The sequence below is a fragment of the Brachyistius frenatus genome, unplaced genomic scaffold, assembly GCF_029030835.1.
Source record: "Brachyistius frenatus isolate BFR_SWC_R1_liver_20210118 unplaced genomic scaffold, ASM2903083v1 Contig_23, whole genome shotgun sequence".
In the NCBI taxonomy this organism is placed as follows: Eukaryota; Metazoa; Chordata; class Actinopteri; family Embiotocidae; genus Brachyistius; species Brachyistius frenatus.
This window is the reverse complement of record NW_027210622.1, coordinates 2,625,384-2,648,070: the sequence shown is the minus strand read 5'-3', so window position 1 is coordinate 2,648,070 and position 22,687 is coordinate 2,625,384. Positions and strand designations below refer to the sequence as shown.

General features: G+C 39.6%; 1 protein-coding gene across 9 annotated transcripts in view; it reads right to left on the bottom strand.

Annotated features, from left to right (window-relative positions):
• Positions 1-22,687, bottom strand: part of grin2bb (glutamate receptor, ionotropic, N-methyl D-aspartate 2B, genome duplicate b) — a 98,486-nt gene that overhangs the window by 37,721 nt on the left and 38,078 nt on the right. For all 9 annotated transcript variants that reach the window (XM_069697340.1, XM_069697341.1, XM_069697336.1 and 6 more), the window contains 2 exons: positions 2,087-2,230; positions 250-520 (listed from right to left, as the gene is read on the bottom strand). In XM_069697340.1, coding sequence (XP_069553441.1) covers positions 250-520; positions 2,087-2,230 — 415 coding nt within the window. The remainder of the gene's footprint in view (positions 1-249; positions 521-2,086; positions 2,231-22,687) is intronic.

The following is a 22,687-nucleotide window of genomic DNA, read 5'->3' as shown; positions in this document are numbered from 1 at the left end:
CTACACCTTATTAAAAGCTCTCACTACAACTGTGTCAGACCTCACTGCTCCAGATCAGAGCACCAAAACTATCACATTTTATCACAATGGCAGGTAGTGAGGCGTAGTAGGGTAATGAATGGCTAATAAAAAAATTCTTCCCAGCATGTCGATAACACTACACACTCTAGTTAGCAGCAGAGTAGCATTTAAACTATATGATATTTAAATTTTTAAACGCTAATAACACCATCTGATGATTGGGTCTACCTGTAGGGAAGGCAGCGGGAACATGGTCTGCATCACCAGCCACCAGTGAGGGCACGATCCAGGTGAAGCCGTAACCCGTGAGGCCGACAGAATGCGCCACCTCGAAGATGGTGGAGGCCTCCTCCTTTGTGCAGTAGAGCAGAATGACGGGACTTTGCAGCTTCTTCAGCTGGTTTTGGATCTTCAAGTCTCCATCATCCACTGACATGTCCAGTAGGAAGACTTCTTCAAGCTCCCAGCCGACAAAGCTGTTGTCGATGGTGCTGCGGACCTGGATAGGAAAAAAGAGGAGATTATCTGAGAAAGTGTAGGCTGCACACTTGCAGTGGAGTTGTGAAGGAGAGATACTGGAACAAAATGTTGACATGAAACAAGATGTCTCTTCCTCCAGCTCACAGATTGCCAAACAGTTTGACTTTACACATCTCTTGGGAAAGGGAAGCAGTGGTAGATTTTTTTTTTTTTAAATAGCAAGAGAAAGATTACGTAATCTCTTTTCCCCAAATCTCTGCTGGAGATGGTTTCAGTTTTGTAGTCACCGTTAAAAGCCCAAAGACAACACAACATAAAGAACACAACACACAAAGAAGAGATTGTATTTATTTTTGTGGATCGCTAACTTATATTTGGCATTTAAATGAAAGAAATGTTCTTGTTTTGTGTTTCAGGGTCAGTTACACTCTTTTTTTGTTGTTATATTGAAATAGGACAAAGAAAACTTGGATATTTTTTATGTATGTTTTACATTTGCATGAGAAGGGACAGCAGGCTGGAATGAGATTCATGATGCTGCCAATAACTGGCTGCACAAATATGAAGTGGTTTCAGCTTTTCTTGCCACTGAGGTCATTCAGGCTTTGAGTTGTTTGTTTTCAAAATATTTTGCAGCTATGTAGAAGGGACAATAAACTTTGCCAGTTGATATAAAGTTCGTTTGACTTCTGTAAAAAGCTTTTCAGGGGAATATGGGCACTAAATATCCTCTTTCACATTAAATGTATTTTTTTTTCTTTAAAATCAGATTGTAATTTAACTTTGTTCAAAGAAAGACATTGGCATTGCTGCAATATTATTAAGAAATATGATTAGCTGGCTTTCAATAACTTTTTTTTTTAATTGTTTTTAGATGTGTGTCTGATGTTCAAAGTTATTCAGGATCACATGCCATCCCCTTTAAAGAGTCTGTTCTTGGCCCTGGAGATAAGGAAGCCTCTGTGAGCCACTGCATCTAAAAAGACATGTTCAGCCAATCTGCCTTCCCCATTAAAGCAATCAGAAAATGAAGCGAGCAACCCACTTATATCAGACTCTGCCAAACCTTATCATTTCTAAAAGCTTGAAAATGTGGCTTAAAACCAGACAATCATCTTCTCAGAAATAGTTGCTTTTGTTAGGATCATTTCACCAACTGTATGTAGTCTTCACAAAATAAACTGCAAAATAAAGAAAGAAAACTAAAAAAGAAGGCAAACATCCTATCAGAGGAACTACTGTAATCTCAGGCCTCTCATAATGGGTCCCCAAAAAACAAAAGTAATAATACCTAATGTGTCTGGGACCCAGAGTGAAAGTAAATCTGTCATTTAAATCCATGGTTGAAAAAGTTTATGGCCATTATCCTTATAAGTAATAAGTATCCTGCTGCTTCTGGAGTCAAGTCTTATAAAAGGAATACATTTATCTTTGCAGATTATATTCCCCTTTTATTTCTGGTCTCAACTTATTACCGAGTGTTATCATATATCCATAGAAAAGTAGAGGATAAAGTACAGGTAGGTTACTAGTATTTGCAGTACACACATTATGTCTTCATCAAAGTGTGTGTCTGTATATTTACCTTGTTGACAAAATCCTGGTAACCAGGGTAGTATGAGGTGACTATGGAGAAGATGTACCAGTCATACTCCTCCATAATGTTCAACATGACGGAGGCCTGCTGCTCGATGGACGGGCCAAACTGGAAAAACATGGAGTGGTCGTCCTGGAAACCAGAGACAAGGAGCCAATCAGCAAACAAGGTCATGAGTCATACACCATGAGAGAGAACTGGACGGTAGGGCACTGATGATTATGGAGCGTGTCCAGTTCCTGCAAGCCTCGGGAGCAAATACAGTATAGTCTTGTTTGTAGCTTGGCGTTTTCTATTCTTTGTTCACGCTCTCCAACTGTACTATACAACAGGCAACAATATGGCAAGATTTTTTTTATTTTCATAATGTGTTTAAGATGTTTTGCCCAAAAAGTTTTTTCTACTTTGTTATGAATATTCAAACACAGACAATGTGACATTCACTATCAAAAAACCCGAACAAAGCTATCTTTGTATTTTTAGTACACTACAGAGAGCACGATAGGTAACATGGCTACCAGGTGCAATGATATTTAGGATATCAAATCTGTAGACAGACAGACATTTATGACAAAAAGAAATTCTCCAAGAACACAGGAAGAAGAGACCAAGTAAGAATCACCGCTGTAGCTCCAGGAGCCTGTTTGTTTCCACAAAGTGGTCGAGGGCAAGTCAGTCATCCATGTAAAACCGCCAAGCAGCTCATTGGGTCAAAGAAGTTGTGATGGATTATTTACAAATCTAAGTGACTGAAGGCAACATGGCAGATGGTGGCAATAAGAACAGCATCATGTCAGTGGTTTTAAGCTTGTCCAGTATGACATCTACTGTTGGAAGGTGACTGAGATGACTGGAGGTGTTGAGTCATGTTTAAACACCACTTTCACAGACTGTGTGTAAAATGTTTAAAGCGATGGTATTTCAAAAATACCAAAGAGTCAAATGAGAATAAAACAAGACTTAAGTCTTGTGTCCATTGCCAGCTCGACTCAACTCTACAATCCTGTTTTGTTTTTCCACTGTGGATAGTTGTATTACTATATGACTTAGACTTAGATTTAATTTATCTCACAGTGGGGAACTTTAGTCGTCACAGCAGCATAGAAACACAAAAAGGTGCACACAATAATTAAAAAATGTACAAATACGTATACATAAAATAAGATAGATAAAAATGTATTATTTTAGAAAAAAATAAGAGCAATGAATAAATACACACACACACACACACACACACACACACACACACACACACACAAACTATATACACAAAAACGAATAAAACAAAATAAAATAAATAAATACAGATCGGAATGAATATAACCTTAGCTGAGTCAATATTAAAAGGTAAGAGGGAATCGTTACAATCACTTGTGCAAAATCCTACACAAACCTCACATTGTTATCTAGCGAAGCTACTGAAGCTGTTGCATTTATGTTGTCACATCAAACTATCACACTGATTTTGTTGCAGTCGTATGTTCTTGAAAATGAATATTATATTTTTTATTATTTTGTCCAGTCATTAAGAATACAGTTATCACAGAAATACCCTGCAATATTGTGATAGTATTTTGGGGCCATATCACCCATCCCTGCTTTAAAGTTTACATATTGACACATTATTTATACTATTTCTTTAAGCCTGTCGAGCACTTCTGTGCAACATGTCCAGCTACACTGTGGCTGAGTGCCAGGTACCGTCTGAGACCTGGGCACAGGTATAAGGTCAGGTCAGTCTAACTACATTATGACTCCAGCTTCTTACTTTACTCACAACCACCTTCTTATCAAACAAATTTTTTTTCTCGATTCGATTAAAAAAATTTTTTTTTTGCTGCAGGTGAAATCTAGGACCCTTCATAGATCACAGCAGAACAGGGAACAGTACATGCTTTTTAATTAGTTAACTCTCACTCACTTCACTTGTCTTGAACTTCTAATCTAATAAAGTTAAAGTTCAAAAAGTCGCTCTGCAGTTTGCTTATCCAGTATGTGCCCCTCTGTGACAACTTACACTTCCATGCACGAATACACTCTGTATATGCTTGATGTCCATGTGAATGCATACATGTACAGTGTATTAACTACATGCATCCATCCAGGTGTGCAATCAGTCATACGTGTTAGTCATGCAGGAGGCTGAACAGGCTTTGGGTTAGGTGCACTACCTCCACTCGACATCAAAGCCCATCTCCCCCCTTCCTCCACTTTTTCCCCCACAGGGGCAGAAAGGATGTGTTACCTACTTTTGAATGAGATGGTAATAGCATTGCAGTCTCAAGTGATGGTGGACAGATCGGTGGTGTTGGAAATGAAGGCGGAAGGAGAGCGAGTGTGTGTGTGTGTGTGTGTGTGTGTGTGTGTGTGTGTGTGTGTGTGTGTGTGTGTGTGTGTGTGTGTGTGTGTGTGTGTGTGTGTGTGTGTGTGTGTGTGTGTGTGTGTGTGTGTGTGTGTGTGTGTGTGTGTGTATAGGCTGAACCCTGACATGTGACAGTACATACACTCCGCTCGGTTCAGGGAGGTAATGAATGTATTCTTAGGCATTACTAAAGCACCATTCACCCCTGACCTCCCGCTTCCATCAAAATTCATTATTGTTTCAGCATTTCAGCTTCAATGTTTTAAATGAATTGTGAAGATGAGTGCTACATGTAATTTACCCGAACATTATCTTTCTTTAACCACGTCCCTTATCCATACTGCCATCTGTTCGTCGCTCTGATACCTTTTCCTGGCTTAAAATGCATAAAGCTTATTGGCATTGGTTCCCATGAAAAGACCAACATTTATGATAATTTTATCTTAACAGGTTTTGTCTATGCAGTGAGTCTGATATACAAGGGTGGATCATGAAGTTCAGGGACTGCTGATGTTGTGCACAGTGACGTGCACAGCACAGTGACGTGCACGGAGCCCAGAGAAGCAATCATCCTTGTGAGTAAGTAGTCCAAGTTTTGTCACTTAGTCAAAATCTGTGACAAAATCAAAATCACCTGACTTACAAATGGTTTTGTGAGCAGTGGTTCAGTTGTGTCTGTCAAAAGCTGGAAATAAGCAACAGAGACCCTTGCAACTCTTTTGTAAATCTATTACAATGAAGCAATGAGCCTGGAGAACTGGCCTGAAAGGCACATCAGGTCATGTGCGCTACGAGGTGGGTTTTCTTTGACCTTTGAGGGGTTGTGCACTGTGAATTCTACTGAGTTCACTACTAAGATGTTCTGAGCCGTCTGAGGAAAATCATTCAGTGCAAATGACCTGAACTGTGGCACGATGGCAATTAGGTTCTTGAGTGAAGATGAATGAATATGCGCCCCCTCAGAGTACGTTGAAAATGCACAAGTTTCTCGCCCACAACAACACAATCGTCGCTCCCCATCCTCCGCCTCCCTAGATTTGGCTCCCTGCTGCTTCTTTCTGTCCCCTATTTTTTAACAAGCTTTGATGTGTGCTCTCTTCTCAAGTTTCAGGTTCTTAAAAAAAAAAAATCGCAGACGCACCAGGACCCCTACTCACAAAAGCACATGTGATTCAGGTGCTGATTTTCATCAAGCAACAAAGTACTTACTCACCAACGGTACATCTTCTCTGTGCTCTGTGCATGACACGTTCTGCCGTCGTTCACGTCTCACAGGACCAGTCTCTGAACTTTCTGATCCCTCTTAGTTCACTCTTCTGTGCCACAGAGCTCCATTGTTGTTCCTAAACTCTTAAAAAAGTGAACCACATTTTTGCACTGGGTTCATTACAGTGAACGTGGCAGCAGTAGATTATTTTAAGTAAGTCCCACATACACCATTCTGCTGCCCTAAATACCCACTTAATGTACTCTAAATGTGTTTTAATCCAGAGCTGGAAATACAAATGCAATGTTTACTCCTTTTGTTTAACATCTGCTCTTTGAGGGAATTACTGAGTCGTTTAAGTGCACCAATTGTATTTGTAAAGACTTTCTCTTCAGTAAGAACAACAGAGAAGGGAAATCGGAACACATTTACAGGTGGATGTTTTAATCATTTCATTGCATTTATTGACACAATGAAAAATAAGCCTAAACCTTCAAGGGTTCAGGACACAAAGTTTTCTTATCGCAGTGACCTCGATGTGTTTTTTTATATATTATTTTTTATAAACAATTGAAGGTAAAATGACCTTGACAACATCAAAATCCCTCCCCAGAAACAATGTTCCGTGTACTGTGGATGATTAACAGAATATAGTGTTGACACTAACATGAAGACCATTTCTTTAGCCCACGGGTGGCTATCATTTGGGACACGAAGATCAAGTCTAATTTATTCATTCAAGCATTTTTCTGAATCTGTGGCAAACTGAGGAAAATTTACATTGCCCAATTAAAAACTAACAAATGGTAGATATTTTATGAGCCGTTTCCAATATTTTTAATCCATTATGGTGGCAAACAAATAAATAAATGAAATATTTCTTCACCTGGCTGTGAAGAGGATTCAAAACACAATCTAAACTTTCAACAATTTACTTCATGACAGATGAAAATAATAATAATAATGATAATAATAATTAAAACTGCAAGCAGTGATATGCGGGCCCTCGCATGCTGCACGTCGGGGATCCAGCATGCAGAACGCGATGGTCCGCATATTCCCGCTTGCAGTTTTAATTTTTTTTCTCGATCTCGTTCCTTATTCTTCTGAAAATAATTTTCCTTTTTTTTGGCAGCTTTGACATCTTCAAAAACTCATGAAAGTTAGTGCCTGACGCATGTGCAAAGTTTCGTGAGGTTTGGAGCATCGTTTGACCTTAAACATCAACTTCCTTCCCGAAATTGTGTGGCTTACCCTTAGGGGGGCTAGCCCTTCAGGAACCGTGTGGCTTACTCTTAGGGGGAATCAACCTCCTTGAGCAGGGCTCAAACCTGCGTCCTACTGAGGTCATTTCCAGCTCTGAAGCATCGACCACTGGACTATTTTCAGCACTTGAGAAAGAGTCGCGGTGGAGAAAGTGTTTCACGGAGTTCACTCAGAGCTTTCCAGTGACTCAACCGACAGTCTGGTTAACTCAACAGGGAAAAGATTCTACTTCACCAAGGTTACTATTAATGGTTCAGATTCCACCTTGGCCTGTTGATGATGATTCAACTTTTAGTGAAGATGAAACGTTTGGAGAAATTGAAAAAGTTTTGCATACACTACACAATACAGAAATATATTTAATATCACTGCAGACTCCCTTGAAAACATGTATATCTACTATCCAAAGAATGTCTGTGGCAATTTCGGTCGCATTTGAATTAATATTTGTGGAGTTATAGGTTGCAGTGAGCCAAAGATTTGTCACAATGCAGACCATTTCCTGGGAAGATTGGTAGTGTAGTAGTTAGCACTGTTCCCTCTCAGCCAAAAGGTTTGTAATGACTTTTAAAAAAAATCATACTGTAGCGTGTCTCCCTAAAAAAAAAAACAAAAAACAGTCTTACTATAGCAGAAAGTGAAAGTTTTTGGGTCACTTCTTGGACGAAATGCTACAGTATGAATTTTGGGTCACTTTTTGGCCGCCACGCCGCAGGCACACCGATTGACGAAAACAAATTCTTTTGATAACTTTTAATTCCAAACATGTTAAGCGTGAACAGACTAAATTTCAAGTTGGTCCAACAAAATCTGTAGGAGGAGTTTGTTAAAATAAGTGTAAATTCAAAATGGCGCACTTTCTTTTGAGTTGACGTAATGGTGCATTGGAACTTTTTTGTACATCTCGGTGTGATACACATGTCCACTGAATTTTGTGCATGTAGGTAAATGTAGCCACCGGGGCATTTGTTTAGGAGGCGCTAGCAAGCCATTTGGCCACGCCCACTCATGACTCCGCTAAAATACAAAATCTTTCGCCGGGAGACATGATCTTTTTGTTTGGGGATGTAACATCTAAAAAAAAACTTGAAAAAAAACATCTGCAAGGTCAGATCCCAAAAAGAAGTAAGTAGCTGAATACTGTTTCCTTATTAGGTGGAACTGACCCTTCAATGTGGTTTGCTAAGCGTACCTTTAAACTTTCTTCCCTTTTTTGTGCAGACACTACCTCTCTTTTCCATCACTGAGTTACTCGGCTGTTATGGATCCTGCTTTTTCTCTCTTATTTAATCACAGTATCCTTTTCTCCTTCACCCCCTACACTCCCTCTTTGTGTTGGTATAGCTCTCCTGATTGTCTCTTTCTAAAACTGGGTGTAATCACTTGTGAGACCAAACCTACCATTCAGAGGGATTGTGAGGGCACTACTTACTTCATTCTCTCATACTTAGATTACAGCTAATCATCATCTCGTTCTACTTTCTCTTTCATACCCTAATCACCCCAATTTAATTTCTGTCCTTTATTCACATGGCATTAGAGTCCCTTTTTTTTCACCCCCTCTCTCTCTCTGTCTCTCTCTCTATTGACCCTCCCCAACTGCACCCAATCGTTTCCTCTCCGTCTCCTGTCTTTACATAATGTCCTGCAGCTCCACTAGCTCATATCACAGAGGTGTGAGGTGTCCTTGCGGGGGAGCAGTGTCTGTGTGTCATTACGAGAACTGCCTGCTTCCATACCCGCTCGTTTTCCTGCCTGTCGTTTTGCATCACACACAGCTCAACCAGGAGCCCAAGAAAGTGGCTTGTCGCCTTATTTTCAACTCTGTGTTTGTGTCTCTTTCTCTATAAATCACAGGCTACTGGGTGTGTAAGCTGCGGTCATATTTGGTTAGATGTGTTGAAAATGACTGCAAACATGTCCCTCTGGTTGGTATATATTATGGACTCGGTCGTGAGTTTTATGTGGTGTAAGATATTTGAAATTATACGTCTTTCCTCACATTGATAAAACCAGATTCAATTATTTGTAATGATTTGAAGAACTGTGTGCAAGTCGTGCAACCCCAACAGATTTTATTGTTCATCCTGCTTTCTTTAGTTATTGTTGCAAGCGTTTTGCGGCACTTAGGTAGTTTACAGAAATAACAGTGGCAGATTTGAAATTTGTATAAACAATGGTTTCTTGATTTCAAACAGTAGTTGACAAAAGAAGCTTCTCATTTCGAGTCCACGACCCTTCATTTTTCTGTCAATGGAAGATTTGATCAGCTCTAGCTACTGAGCTAACTAAGCTAACACTGTCACCTTTAAAGGTTAAAAATGCTGCTTCCTGCTGCTGACATTTTAATGTTTTAAGCGGAATTCTTGTCAAATGAGAGTCCTATAAAAGGCTGTTAAAAGAGCAACATGGTGTGCTCATTAGAAGAAAACCCGTCCGCTATGTAGACTTGAAGGGATCATTCAAAGGTAATGAAAACAATGATTCTCAGTTTCAGGTGATACACAAATAAAACCATAAATATTATAGTTAATTCTACCTTTAGATACACTTAAATCATACACACGGGTCCTTTATTTACATATGTATTGGCTACATACATGAAACTGCGCTAAAAGACTGAGGCTACAGCTATATGTTCCCTTCACAACGTCACGAGTTGCTCTTTTTAGAAGACATGGAAAGAAAAAAGGACTATGATGTTGCAGTGCAGAGTTTGGTAATCCTAAAATCACAAGTATAGTGTCATGGTCCGGCTCAAAAGCCATGACAAAACTGAGGAGACGCAGGTTGAAGGCCAAACAAAACTACTTAATTCAAATTTAAACAAAGTTAATCACAAAAGAACAAAGGAAAACACATGATGTGTGGTAGTCAGTTAGTTGGATGGATGGATGGATGGATGGATGGATGGATGGATGGATGGATGGATGGATGGATGGATGGATGGATGGATGGGTGAGTTGTTGTGAAGTTGTGTTGTGTGGCATGGCAAAAACATGCGTGTGAGTGGAGAAGTCTCTCTGAAGTGAAGAAGGGCGGAGACTTTATGATGTGGTGACACAGGGCCCAAGTGTCTCCAATCCATGTGCTCCAGCCTCCTACAACACAGAGCTAGAGCGTATAGATCAAAAACAGGCAGGCCATCACTATAGGGCCAAATTTAAATTTAAAATTAAACCATTATTTCATATTAACATACCAGCTTTTGTTCTTAATTTCACACTGTATGTTTTCAGATAAAAAAAAAAAACTTTTCCAGATCTGAGGTTGGCTGGATGCTGGAGTACAAATTATACAAGGCTGTTGAACATGCTAACATTTTTGGGCAGTATTGCATAAAATAGAAAAGACCAAAGGATGAAAAAGATAAAATATTAAAGTTGTGAATTACATCAGTAGTGAATATGCTTTTAAAAGATCTGACTGATGCTTTACAATCCCTGCATGGCCCATTACTCACTTTGGGATATTATGTTTTGTAAGTGTTTTTTTTCTATCTGTCCAATTACTTAAATTAATAGAGCATCTACAGCAGTGTGCAAATGCTTTAGGCACTTTAAATGTTTAGATTGTTATCATGTGATAACATCAAGGAGGCACTTCACTGGTTCAATTTATTCTGCAGCGTGAAAACAACCTCAAACATACAGCCAGAGTCATAAAGAACTGTTTACAGCAACAGGAAGAACGAGGAGTACTGCAACACCAATGGTCTGACCACCACAGAGCCCTGATGCCACCATCATGGAGTCAGTCGGATTAACATGAAGAGACAGAGGACACTGAATCAGCCTAAATTTACAGAACAACTGTGAAAAGTTCTCCAGGATGTTTGGAAGTAACCTGGAAAGTTGTTTGGAAGTGTGTCTAAGCAGCCCAGTAATACACCCGTCAGTCTACTGGAGGAGACCATGTCAGTGGCACGTTCTTCCTCGTGTAGGCATGAAAAGTAAACACACCATTGTTTCCCATGGGCAGACAACCTCAGAGGGGGGGGGGGGTATAGTTCGTTAACCCAAGGTCTACATCCATTAGGATGCAGTACTGGAAATGTGGCCATACCCATGTATTCACAAAATGAACTTGGGTCTGGTAATAGGAGGCTAATACAGAATGGCAGAATAAACTACATTATAATTACATTTTAATTTAAAAAAAAAAAACCAAAAAACTGTGAAATGATCACAAAGGTTTAAAAGGGAGTATCTCATTTTATTGATGTACTTTCACATCTACCTTTGTTCTGCTGCAAGTCAGGACCAATTAATGCTTTACTGTCATTTCTTTTCTTATATCACTTGTCACACTTGCCCTTTTGAATCTTCTTGCTGTTTTGTCTCATCCTGAGACATGTAAATCGTTTAGACATCTCGAAAGAGTCTACATGTAGTGGCACTAAATCTGCAGCAGTTATTTGTGTGAAATGCACCCCACCCCCCTTAAAACACAGCAGGAATGAATCACTTAAGAGACCTTATTCACCCGTTGTGCAGATATGGCACCAGAGAGTTATCTAAGTAACACAAACCTGTGTGTGTCACTCCCGCTCCCTGGGGTACTGTACTGATGCCAAATGTGTGAGCATAACCTCACTTAAGACGGTGACTCCACATTCTCACTGAACTCACTGGAGACCGCACAGATGACAGAAATACCCGGTATGTTAATGCACACACTCATCAGTGTAAATAAGGCACAACGTTTTCTTCTTTTTTTTTCACAGATAGATCCCACAGTGCCGACGTCGTTCCCCCTTCGGTGTTACACTTATAAATGAAACACGTCTGGCAGTAAAGGAGCTGCTACATGATTTAAAGCTATTAAGACAACCACTGTTGGGTGCGGTTGATTTGGTCAGGTTGCAGCAGATGCTGCTCCAGATACGTGGTCGGAGCTGAGGCTGCCGCTGCAGCTGCAGTGTGCAGTACTGTACGAGAGCTGAGTGGAGCGAGCCTCAAGCGGGAGGGCTGAAAAGATTTGGCAACTCATCTCCATGTCATGCCAATGAAAGCCTGTCTCCAATTAGATTTGCAGAGGAAGAGCGACATATCGGCCTACTGCTCAACAAGCCCTGGTGGGAGAGGATTGGAGGGTAGAGAGACGGCGCGAGAGAGGACCAGGGAGAGAGAAGCAGACAACGAGGAAAGAGAGAGAGAGCGCTGGCCATTAAGACTGAGAGGGAGGGGAGTCTCGCTTGAGAAAACAGGCAAACCCTCAGAACTCAGAGACAGGGGCTCACAAACACACACAAAAACACACACACAAGTGGAAGTGCACACATCGTTCCCTCCAAAACTCAGCTTTTTCCACTTCATCACACTCGTCTTTCACCACCTTTCCCTCCGTCTATCTCTCCTCCTCACAGTCTGAGCAGCGCCGCTGCTGCTGCTGTCAATCCTCCACAGTTTGAGCTCAACCTGCCTCATCATCATATTTCTAATCAAACACCACACAGCGTGTTAATTAATCTCATATTCGGCTGTTTAATTATCAATGACCCTGTTTCTACGTCTCATTCCTGGCTCCATTCAATGCACTCTTTTTTAAACATCCCATAATGTTCTGATAGAATTACTCTGGCTATTTTTGTCGAGGAAATGATTTCAGAAGCGCTGAAATATGATTCACTCCCACAGCAGCCAGTGGAGCGATGATGGTGATGATGATGGTGATGATGATGGCAACGCTTTGTACACTGCACAATCTTCTGGATACGAGGGGTTGCCTTTCAGAAAGTAAAATGTGCTGAGGAACAAAACAGAAAAAAAAACTTTTATTAAGTCATAATCATTTAGGGTTGTAGTAATTAAGTATTAGTAGTTGAGATAAAAGTCTGATTAAACTGTTTAAATGCTGCTGCTGTGAAGAATTAATATAATTTGTATTCACTGTCATTATTTGCGCTATTATGTATGAGTATTGGATTAATTTAAATCAGCAATAAACACATTTAGTCCATGGTTTGCATCCTGTAACATGATTGTAGCAGCTTCGACTATTGTGCAGCTTGAATAATTCTGATGCATTAGGGCAAAATGGGGAAACAACAAATGTGAGAGAAAAGTCATTAAAATAAATTTGTTTTGTTTAGTGTCAGTTATTAATCAGCAGTTCCAGTGGAAGTGAAGGAGGGCAATTATTTATATAACCTGATATTACCTCAATGAGTAAACTAACAATGTTTGACCAAAAACAGCTTTGTTGTAAAATAGTAAAGTGTTTGGATACGTTTACACGAGTAACAGAAGCCACTCGGCTCAAACTCTATGTTAGAAAACAAACACAATGGTCCAACCAAACCCCTGGGGACACAAGCTTCTTCTTCTTTTACCTCAAGGGATAAAGACGAGGGATACTATATGGATTAATTTGAAAAAAGCAAGAACACAAAGGTAATATTTTTCTTCAAACCACCCACTTCTGATCACAAGTGGCCCCAGACTCATTCACACTGAGGGCTGCAAAAATGCCATACACCTCCAGCGGTGAATAAATGAAAAAAATAGGCACAAATGATCAATAAAATATTTTCTTATGATATGTTTGGCGCTCTGTCTTTTCCTTTTTGCCATTTCAGAATGTTACTGTAATTGGAAAAATGATATAAAAATCTAAAAAAGTAAGCTATGTTGCATAAGTAATATGTAAGCATAACATGTTTAACCCTTTGTCCTACATCTAAATGTTTCTTGAAACATATTTGAACTGCATGAAGTTAGATTTTGGAATAAATCTATTTTCCTTAACCTATAACCTATAGCTAAACCTATAACTGTTGAAATTATACCTTTAAAGCACAGTGGATGCAAAACAATGATATGTTTATTCTCTCAGCAGTGAAGGAGACCTCTCTATTCCTCTGTACCTGCTGAGCAAAGCTCACAAATCATATAATGCAAATTATGTCCTACAGTATCTACTTATAGCAGGCGCAACATCACTTCCCAGCAGTTATTGGTTAACAAACAGCACATTTCTCCCTAGAGATACCAACTGCCTGTAACATGTCTGCATACTTGATTATATGGTTTTACACGCCATCTTTAAAGCAGTGAAACATAAATGACTGTCAAGTGCTTGTGGTTTATGTTTTTCAACATTAAGATTTCAAACTGGGCGTCCTGCTCATACTTTAGTTATAAAATCATAGCACACCACGGTGCGCCTCCCCTGCTGGGCTGTTGACAGCAATGTTGAGCAAGACTTAGTCAATCTGGACAGCAGGAGGTTGTACCAGCGTCTGCTTCAAAGGCAGTCAGAGCAGAGAACAGAAACAGGTCACATCGACCCCTGTTTCCATCACAATTAATGTGGTGGTCATTTTAAGACAAGAGCTTGCTGCTCCTGCGCGGCTCTGCATACAATTATGCATCTAAAAAGACACAATGCAGCGATTTGACTGACATCATGGGAATCATCTCTGATTCTTCTTCACTGCTCAAGTCAATGAGCTTTTATGACTTTTAAAGCATGTCTTTTTTTGTCCCCTTTAAGTAGACCTGTCATGTTATTACATAATCACCTTAACCCGAGCTGACCGCAATTATTTTGTAAAATCGTTGGAATATTTTCCATTCATCTAAATAAAAACAGCTGGAAGACACATTATATATCCAAGTTGTTTTCCACTATTTCAGTTTTGACTGGCGCTCTTCTGGTGACATCATCTCGTTGTGTCGCCTTCTTCTGCTGTGGTTTGTTGGGACGAGTGGAGAGTCAGTTCCACCAACTGTTTACTTTGAGGCGCTTGACTTCTAATGTTCAACCGACCACATTTCAATGAGCATCTGTTTATATTAATGTCATGGATTTGGTTGCAAAGCCAAACACAACAGCACTGCTGTGATCAAAAAGGAGAGGTGGAGAACTTGGAGATTTGTTGGATTTACAGTAAAAAAAACAACAACATGGTGGTTAAAGGCACTTTATGTTTCAATGTCTTTTTTTCCTTATGAAGTTGTGTTTTATTAAACTATGATAAGACTTGTACTATAATAGTGGTATAAAATAAAGAGAAAAAGATCATTAAATCTGTAACTATATTAACAAAAGGTAAGTAAGCTGGTGAGGCTCAATCGGTTCGTATGTCACTTTGATGTCAAATACCATTAATATCAGTTCAAATTTAAGCAATATTACACGAGAGGGTGTGCAACCGCCTCGGTCCTGACCGCATCACCATCGTGCCAATAATCACGTTAAAGCACACCCTCTCGTGTAATATTGCGATTATACAACATCGATTACACCATCTAAATAAAATATATAATCAAAATGTATTTATATTGTGGGGAAATTCACTCTTAAAATACAAAACTTTTTTGTTAATGTGATCTCCATTTCCATGGCAATACATGGGGTTTGACTAACAACTGGAAAACAATCAGTCGCATTAGTAGAAGCGCATGTAATGAATGCAAGGCCTGTGGTGCAGTCAGGTTTCTGTTTTTGATGGGCCGGACGTAGTATCTTTGGGTTTCCAATTGTCACCCAAATATGGTAAATTCTGGCTCCAAAACGCTCTGAAGTAGCAAGATAGCGACTGCCAATATCCGAAGTCGAGGCTTCATACCAGCAGTTCACAAACCAATAGGTGACCTCACTGTTGGTTGACAGTTTGGCACAACACACAATCCGTTTGCTCATCTTTAGCTCTACCCTCACAGCAAAATGCCAACTTTGTCCAAAATACTCATGGAAAGATCAAATTATTACTATAGATAGCCATTATAATTTAACTAGATTTACTTAAATTATTATAACTAGAGTACATTTATGCTCCAAAATGATAAACTACCTTCTGTTTAATCACTTCTATTTCCATCAGGAGGTCAAACATCACATTTTGTAGCGCAGCTACATAATCAGACTAGATGAGTCAACTTCATCCTATACATCAAGTCAATATGACACTTAATAACAATGACGTCATCTGCAAATCATTTACCAAGTAGGGAGAAAAAAGCTAGCTGGGGAAATGAACAAGGCAGAGTGCCACATGTCTTTTACTTGGCTAAGTGAGCAGCTTTAGCCCACTGCTGACAGACTCGGAAGAGGCGGCTGCATTCAGTCATCACTCAGGAAATAAAAGTCCCTTGTGTTGCACCATACTTGAAGTTTTATGTTTTTTACTTCAAACTTTAAATTGTCCTTTAAAAATACTATTCTTCAATTAATGCAGTCAATACTCCATTAGTTTACTTCCCTAAAATTAAAAAGTGCACATAAGCCTGAAGGCATGCTGAACCACTGAGACATTTGCGCTGTACTTTTGTTTACTCAAACAGCTACAGCTCAATAGAGCACCAGAAATGGCAGAGTCATCAATATTTTTGACTCGACACCTCTCTAAAACAGTTTTTCAAAATTATACATTGTAACTTTTGTGAATATCTTCAGTAGTTGTACCTAACAAAGTGGCATTGGAGAGGATGTGTAAGCTCTTACCATGACTTATGATTAAAGGAAAATGCACTACTTTTTCCTATCAGTATTGATGTTTTAATGTAGTCAACAGAAGCAGTAAATTCTGCAGCTGCAAAATCTGATATTCTTCAGATGTAGTTGGTGACCTGAAGAACTACAGGCTAACTGAGTTGTGTGGGTAGCCAGGGATCGGGCTTGAGATTTTACAAAGCAAAACCTTGTTCTCTTTGCTTGTACTACAACTAGCTACGTTTCCAACACCAAACAATAGTATCCAAAATAGTGCAGATGATGTTGTGATCGAAGACTGATTTTACATGATTTTGGCTAATTGGAGTGTTAATGTGCAATAAAGTTTATTCCCCACTTAGATAGAGGTGTTCTGGGAACCTTCTTTAGGATATCGCAAATGAACTGGGAAAGAAAACCAAAATCAGCAGAGCTGAGAAGGCAGACAACCTTGGGGAGAGTATTTGTATCACCGAACGCTATGTTTCGGTTATGTTGCAAGCGCCAATCTACAGTGATAACACCCATTCAGGGATCTGACTCAATCTAATTGGGAATCCGAGGACACTATACGCCGCCCACCAGTAGCAGAACTGACTGTACCAAAGGCCAGCCAATCATAACAGACCTGCCCACAAACACATAGCTTTTTGAGGCCTAATATCTGATTAATGGTGATATTATTTTTAGATAGACCACCAGAAAACTAATAAGGAGTGATTTTAGCAAATGACACCATGAGAACTTGTGGAAAAAAACTCTTGTCTGTATTTTATGGTGTGTCCTGGTACATGTAGGCACTGCTGGCAAGGCGCCGCAAACAAGAAAACTCAGCTTTCTTGGTCAAGCACACACTGACAAATTGAATGCTTCAATAGGTTACAATCAACACTGAGCTGACATCCACATAAAAAGTGATGAATTTTCCCTTTAATATGAATTATAGATATTCAATATACCAAACACATATATTAAATTTTTATTAAAGTGTTTTATGATCCCAACATTGATGTATTGTGTAGATGTAATAACTGACCACTAAACACAGATTTAAGATAGTGCATAAGACTTTGTGGGTAAATTTAATACCTGCTCTGACGTCAACCACAAAATGATTAAGCCAAAACCAATGCTCCGCCATCAGAATCTGTTAAAACACCAGAGGGTTTCTATTATCTTCTCTAAAAGAATCCATCATGTATTCAATTCTGCACCACCAGCTACTGAAATGTAATCATCAGCCGAATGTCTAATTAGAACAAATTAATCTCTTTGTCTCAAAAACACACACACACACACACACACACACACACACACACACACACACACACACACACACACACACACACACACACACACACACACACACACACACACACACACACACCAAAAGACATGCAACGCCTAGAAAACCTCCTGTGCTCATTCACACAAATAAAGACTCCTCTGAAAGCACAAGAAACAAGTGTTTGCCTCAAGCCTTCTCCACCACTCCATCTCTATCGCCACTGAGCGCACCACAAGGAAGATACAATTAATTGTCTGATTCAATCTCCCACGGTTACATCTGATGCTCTGGCAGCACTCAAATTATGTCAGTCAAGCTCAAAGTCTTGTCCTAACACAGAGGGGGGACGATGACGACTAAGAGTGACAGACTAAATCAAGTCCGCAGAGCACCTTGAAAATAACAGCTCTGAAATATAATAGAAATAACTGAAGAGAGAGGTAAGAATATGAACCTATTAGCTACATAAAAATATCACAGAGTAAAAAAACTGTCAGAAACAGCAAGCCCGCTAAGACAATGAGAGGGAGGGTTGAGGGGAGAGAGGGAGAGAGTCAATTTCGCATCACCTTTGGCCCTGCGAGCTAATGGAAAGCTCCTTCATGAGGAGTTGATTAACCTCGTTAGCACAGCAGAGAACGCAGGTAATAAATCACTGACACATGGGAGCCTACCTGCTGATTGGGCCAGATCCCACCAATCCAAAAGAGCAGGAGACATAATTAAAACTGCAAGCAGTGATATGCGGACCCTTGAGTGCTGCATGTCGGGGAGCCGGCGGCCCCGACCCGCTGGATTCCCGACGTGCAACTTGCCGTTTTCATTTTTTTCTCAATCTCGTTCGTTATTCTTCTTAAAAAAACAAAACATCAAACTTAGCCGCATCGCCCTGGCTATACTGGCTATACTATATACTATATACTACATACAAAAATGAGTATACTATTATATACTATAGCGTTTCACCCGAAATATGAAAAAAAAAAAAAGTCATGCTATAGCATGTCATCTGAAATATGATCAAAAAAGTCATACTATAGCATTAAAATGTATTAATGTTGTATTATGATTTTATTTGGATTGTATTTGGGAATTTGTCATGACTTTTCAAAAAAAAAGTTATACTGTAGTAAAAAGTGACCCAAAAGTCATTTTTGGGTCACTTTTTGGACGACAAGCTATATTATGACTTTTGGGTCACTTGTTGGCCGCCACGCCACGGGCACACCGATCGACGAAAGACGAATTCTTTTGATAACTTTTAATTCCAAACATGTTAAGAGTGCACAGTCTCAATTTAAAGTCGGTCCAACCAAATCTGTACGAGGAGTTTGTAAAATACAACATGTGTGAATCGCCAAAAATGGCGGACTTCAAGTTGAGTTGACGTAATGGTGCATTGTAACTTTTTTGTTCATGTAGGTGTGATACACGTGTCCACCAAATTTCGTGCATGTAGGTAAATGTAGCCACCGCGGCATCTGTTTAGGGGGCGCCAGCGAGCCATTTGGCCACGCCCACTCACGACTCCACTAAAATACGAAATTTTTCGCCGAGAGACGCGTGTACCAACTTTCATCAGTTTTTGAATATAATAAAGCCTAAAAAAAAAAAAAAAAGCAGTTGTTTACGTAGAATAATCAAGTGCACGGTGCACGTCGGGGATCCGGCGGGTCGGGGCTGCTAGCTCCCCAATGTGCAGCGTGAGGGACCGCATATCCCAGCTTGCATTTTGTATTTATTTATTGTTTCCTGTTGCCAGCAGGGGGCGCTATGACTATGAGCGAATATTACCATCCAGGTGTCTTCAGGGTGGGACTGTTATCATACATGTAACGTTTGGAGAAGGTCTGTCCATGGTCATAAGTTTTATAGCAACTTGTAGTTTCATGGCGAGACGCTTAAAATGGCTGCCACGCCACGGGCACACCGATCGACAAAAAGGAATTCTTTTAAAATTTGTTCATCCCAAACAGAAAAAGAGTGAACCGACAAAATCTGTAGGAGGAGTTCGTTAAAGTACAACATGTGCGAATTGCCCAAAATCGCCACTAAATAAAAAAATGGCGGACTTCCTGTTGAGGTGACGTAATGGTGCAGTGGAACTTTCTTGTTCATCTAGGTGTGACACACATGTCCACCGAAATTGGTGCATGTAGGTAAATGTAGCCGTTGAGGCATCTGTTTAGGGGCGCTAGCAAACCATTTTCCCACGCCCAATCGAAACTCCACTAAAATTCAAAATTTTTCTCCGGGAGACACGTGTGTACCAACTTTCATGAGTTTTTGAAGATGATGAAGCCTCCAAAAATGCAGTTCTTTGCGGAGAAGAATAAGGAACAAGAATAATAATTCCTTGGATAACATTAGGGCTTTCGCACCATCGGTGCTCGGGCCCTAATTAGACCTGACCCCGGCTGCCACATGACCTGGCTAACCAACCGGTGTGCTGGCATCTGTATTTGTGTCTCTGCATATGTGAGTGAGAGAGAGAGAGAGAGAGAGAGAGAGAGAGAGAGAGAGAGCAAAAATTTAGGGGAATAAAATCGCCAAGCACAGACAAAAGGCAAAAAGGTAATTTCACTTTCAGATGAATGAATCCTGTTGGTTTTAATCATGATTCTATTCCTTTCATGTTTTTATGCAGTAAAACACAGACACCGAGATATGCTGAGCTTCCCATAATGCAAGAGCTAACGTTGTTTTGTTTAACCCTGCATGACTGATAGCGTTTCAAAATCCACTTCTCAGTCCTTGTGATTAATGAAATGGCAAGTCTGCATGCTGGTTTACTGGCATGGCCGACAGGGACTGTTCATTGAACTGTGCAATGGTCAATATTGTTAGCTGACAATTCAAAATGCTGGCAGGGAAAAAAGCTGACACGTTGGTTTCTGCTTTGCTGTCGCTGCACTCGCACATTGAAGGTGTGGTCATCACACAGGCTTCAGTCAGATGTGTTTGTTCTTCTTCAGGTAGTCCGAAGCTATTCAAATCAAACACATCTAAACTACCAGAGTGAACAGTTCGGCTCACAGCTCCTCCACCTGGACTTGTTGGAGCTGCCCTGTGAAGCACAATCTCTGTCCTGCCACTGTAGGTACTTAATAAAGGGCATGAGTTCTGATAGACGGATGTTGTTCCAAGTTAGTGAAATACCTGGATTTGTATAGCTGTGGCCGACAAAACATTAATTCACAAGTGTTTCAAATAGTCTTTTTCCTCCAACTTCCACTAGATGAATGTGCAGAGAAGAGAGATGCTAACTCAACAGCAAATTCCCTCTCATGAATATCAAGTTTTTAACTTTATGTGGCGTTTTTTTTATGAGCTACAACACATGAGTGAAATAAAGCTGAACATTTCCACTTTGGAACTGCAGAGACAGTCTGACAGTCCCAAAAACACATATTCAAACAGTCAGGCTTTCATACATCACAAATCTAATGAACCAATCCTGTAAACTTGTGTGGTGAGTATTTCCATAGCATTGAGATGCAGATAAGCAGCAGAAAAAAAAAATCTCTATATTGTCTTCAGGGGTATAGGACAGAGACTTTAACAAGACTGACTGGACATGGGGGACCATCTCTACATAAATGTGCGTAAATGTGTGGATACACTAAAGCTAAAACCTAAACAACTAAATCAACCAAACAACTATGAGATGCAATATTTTCTGGAGGGTACTATATATTAATATAGGGGGGACAATTATTTATCTACCAACCATCATGTTACATAAGAACTGTTTTTGATAAGTTTAGAAGGACGAGTGTTCATTTTATGTGACCTCTAACGTTAAGTGCATCATGCATGGAATTTTTTTTTTGCAATTTATTGACTTGATATTTGTTGAATGTTGTTTTATCTTTAGCCTTTACGCCTGGAGATGCACAGTGCCCTGATGCAGAGCAAACCCTATGTGCCCTCACAGCCAAAGGAAAAGTAAGTGAGGACATGGTTAATAAATGTCACAGAGCAACAACAAAATATTTGATGAAAGCCCAACAACCTTTGAGCACAGCAGAATCTCTGTGGTTTAGGTTTAATACTGAGATACAGATTCAGTAAAATGTTATCAGACCGCCATCCCTACTTGTAGTAATTATTCATCATCATAAATGACCTTTAGTCTGATAGCTCACAAGGTAAATTTAGGATAATGTAAATTGTATCAGTAGAAGATAAACATGAGATTTCTCCACTTCCATATATATCTAATGCTGTTTTCATTTAATCGCTAATTATTTTTAAAAAAAAGTCTTACTTTCCACTGACGATAAAACTTCCCGCCAATGTTTCACATTAAAAGCCAATCAGGAAAATGGATGGATTATGACTTTAAAGCCACTGCAGGGCTTTGAATGTAAAACATTAGTGCAAGAAGTGTAATTTGCTAGCAAATTAAAAAAAAAAATGGAAAAGCAGAAGTGAAAATGATGAAATAAGTGAATTTCTTTGTGCAGAGATGGATGGAATTAGACGTTCGTGCTTTACATTGAATTCATCCCAACTGGTAAACATGGAGACATTGTCGAATTAGTGTAATAGGAACATCATTACAGGCAAATTAAAATAGAAGCAGAACAAAGAAACTAGGGAAATGAAAAATGATATAAAGACAGAAAATGACAAAAGTCAGGAATAAAGACTTAGGTTTAATATAAGCCTATTTAAAAAAAAAAAAAAAAAAAGTCTGGTTCTCTTTGCAGTTGAAGTAAATAAAGTTAAAACAGTGTATGTAAACAGAATAGTATCACTGTTACAGTTAAAATAGAAAAAAATATATATATTATGTTTAAGTTCAAGGTGTAAAAGTAAAATAAGGTCAACCAATCTCCTCTGAAGATGTAATATAGTGCACTAGATGATCCCCAGCTGATCTACAGCTGTAAGCCTTTATGTGAGCCTTTAACCGTGTCAAAACGCATGTTTGCCCTCTCTCCTCCCTCTGCCTCTCCCTCCTGCTTCCTTATATACTGTATCTCCCCTCCATCCATACCCTCTGCCTTTTCAATTCAGCTC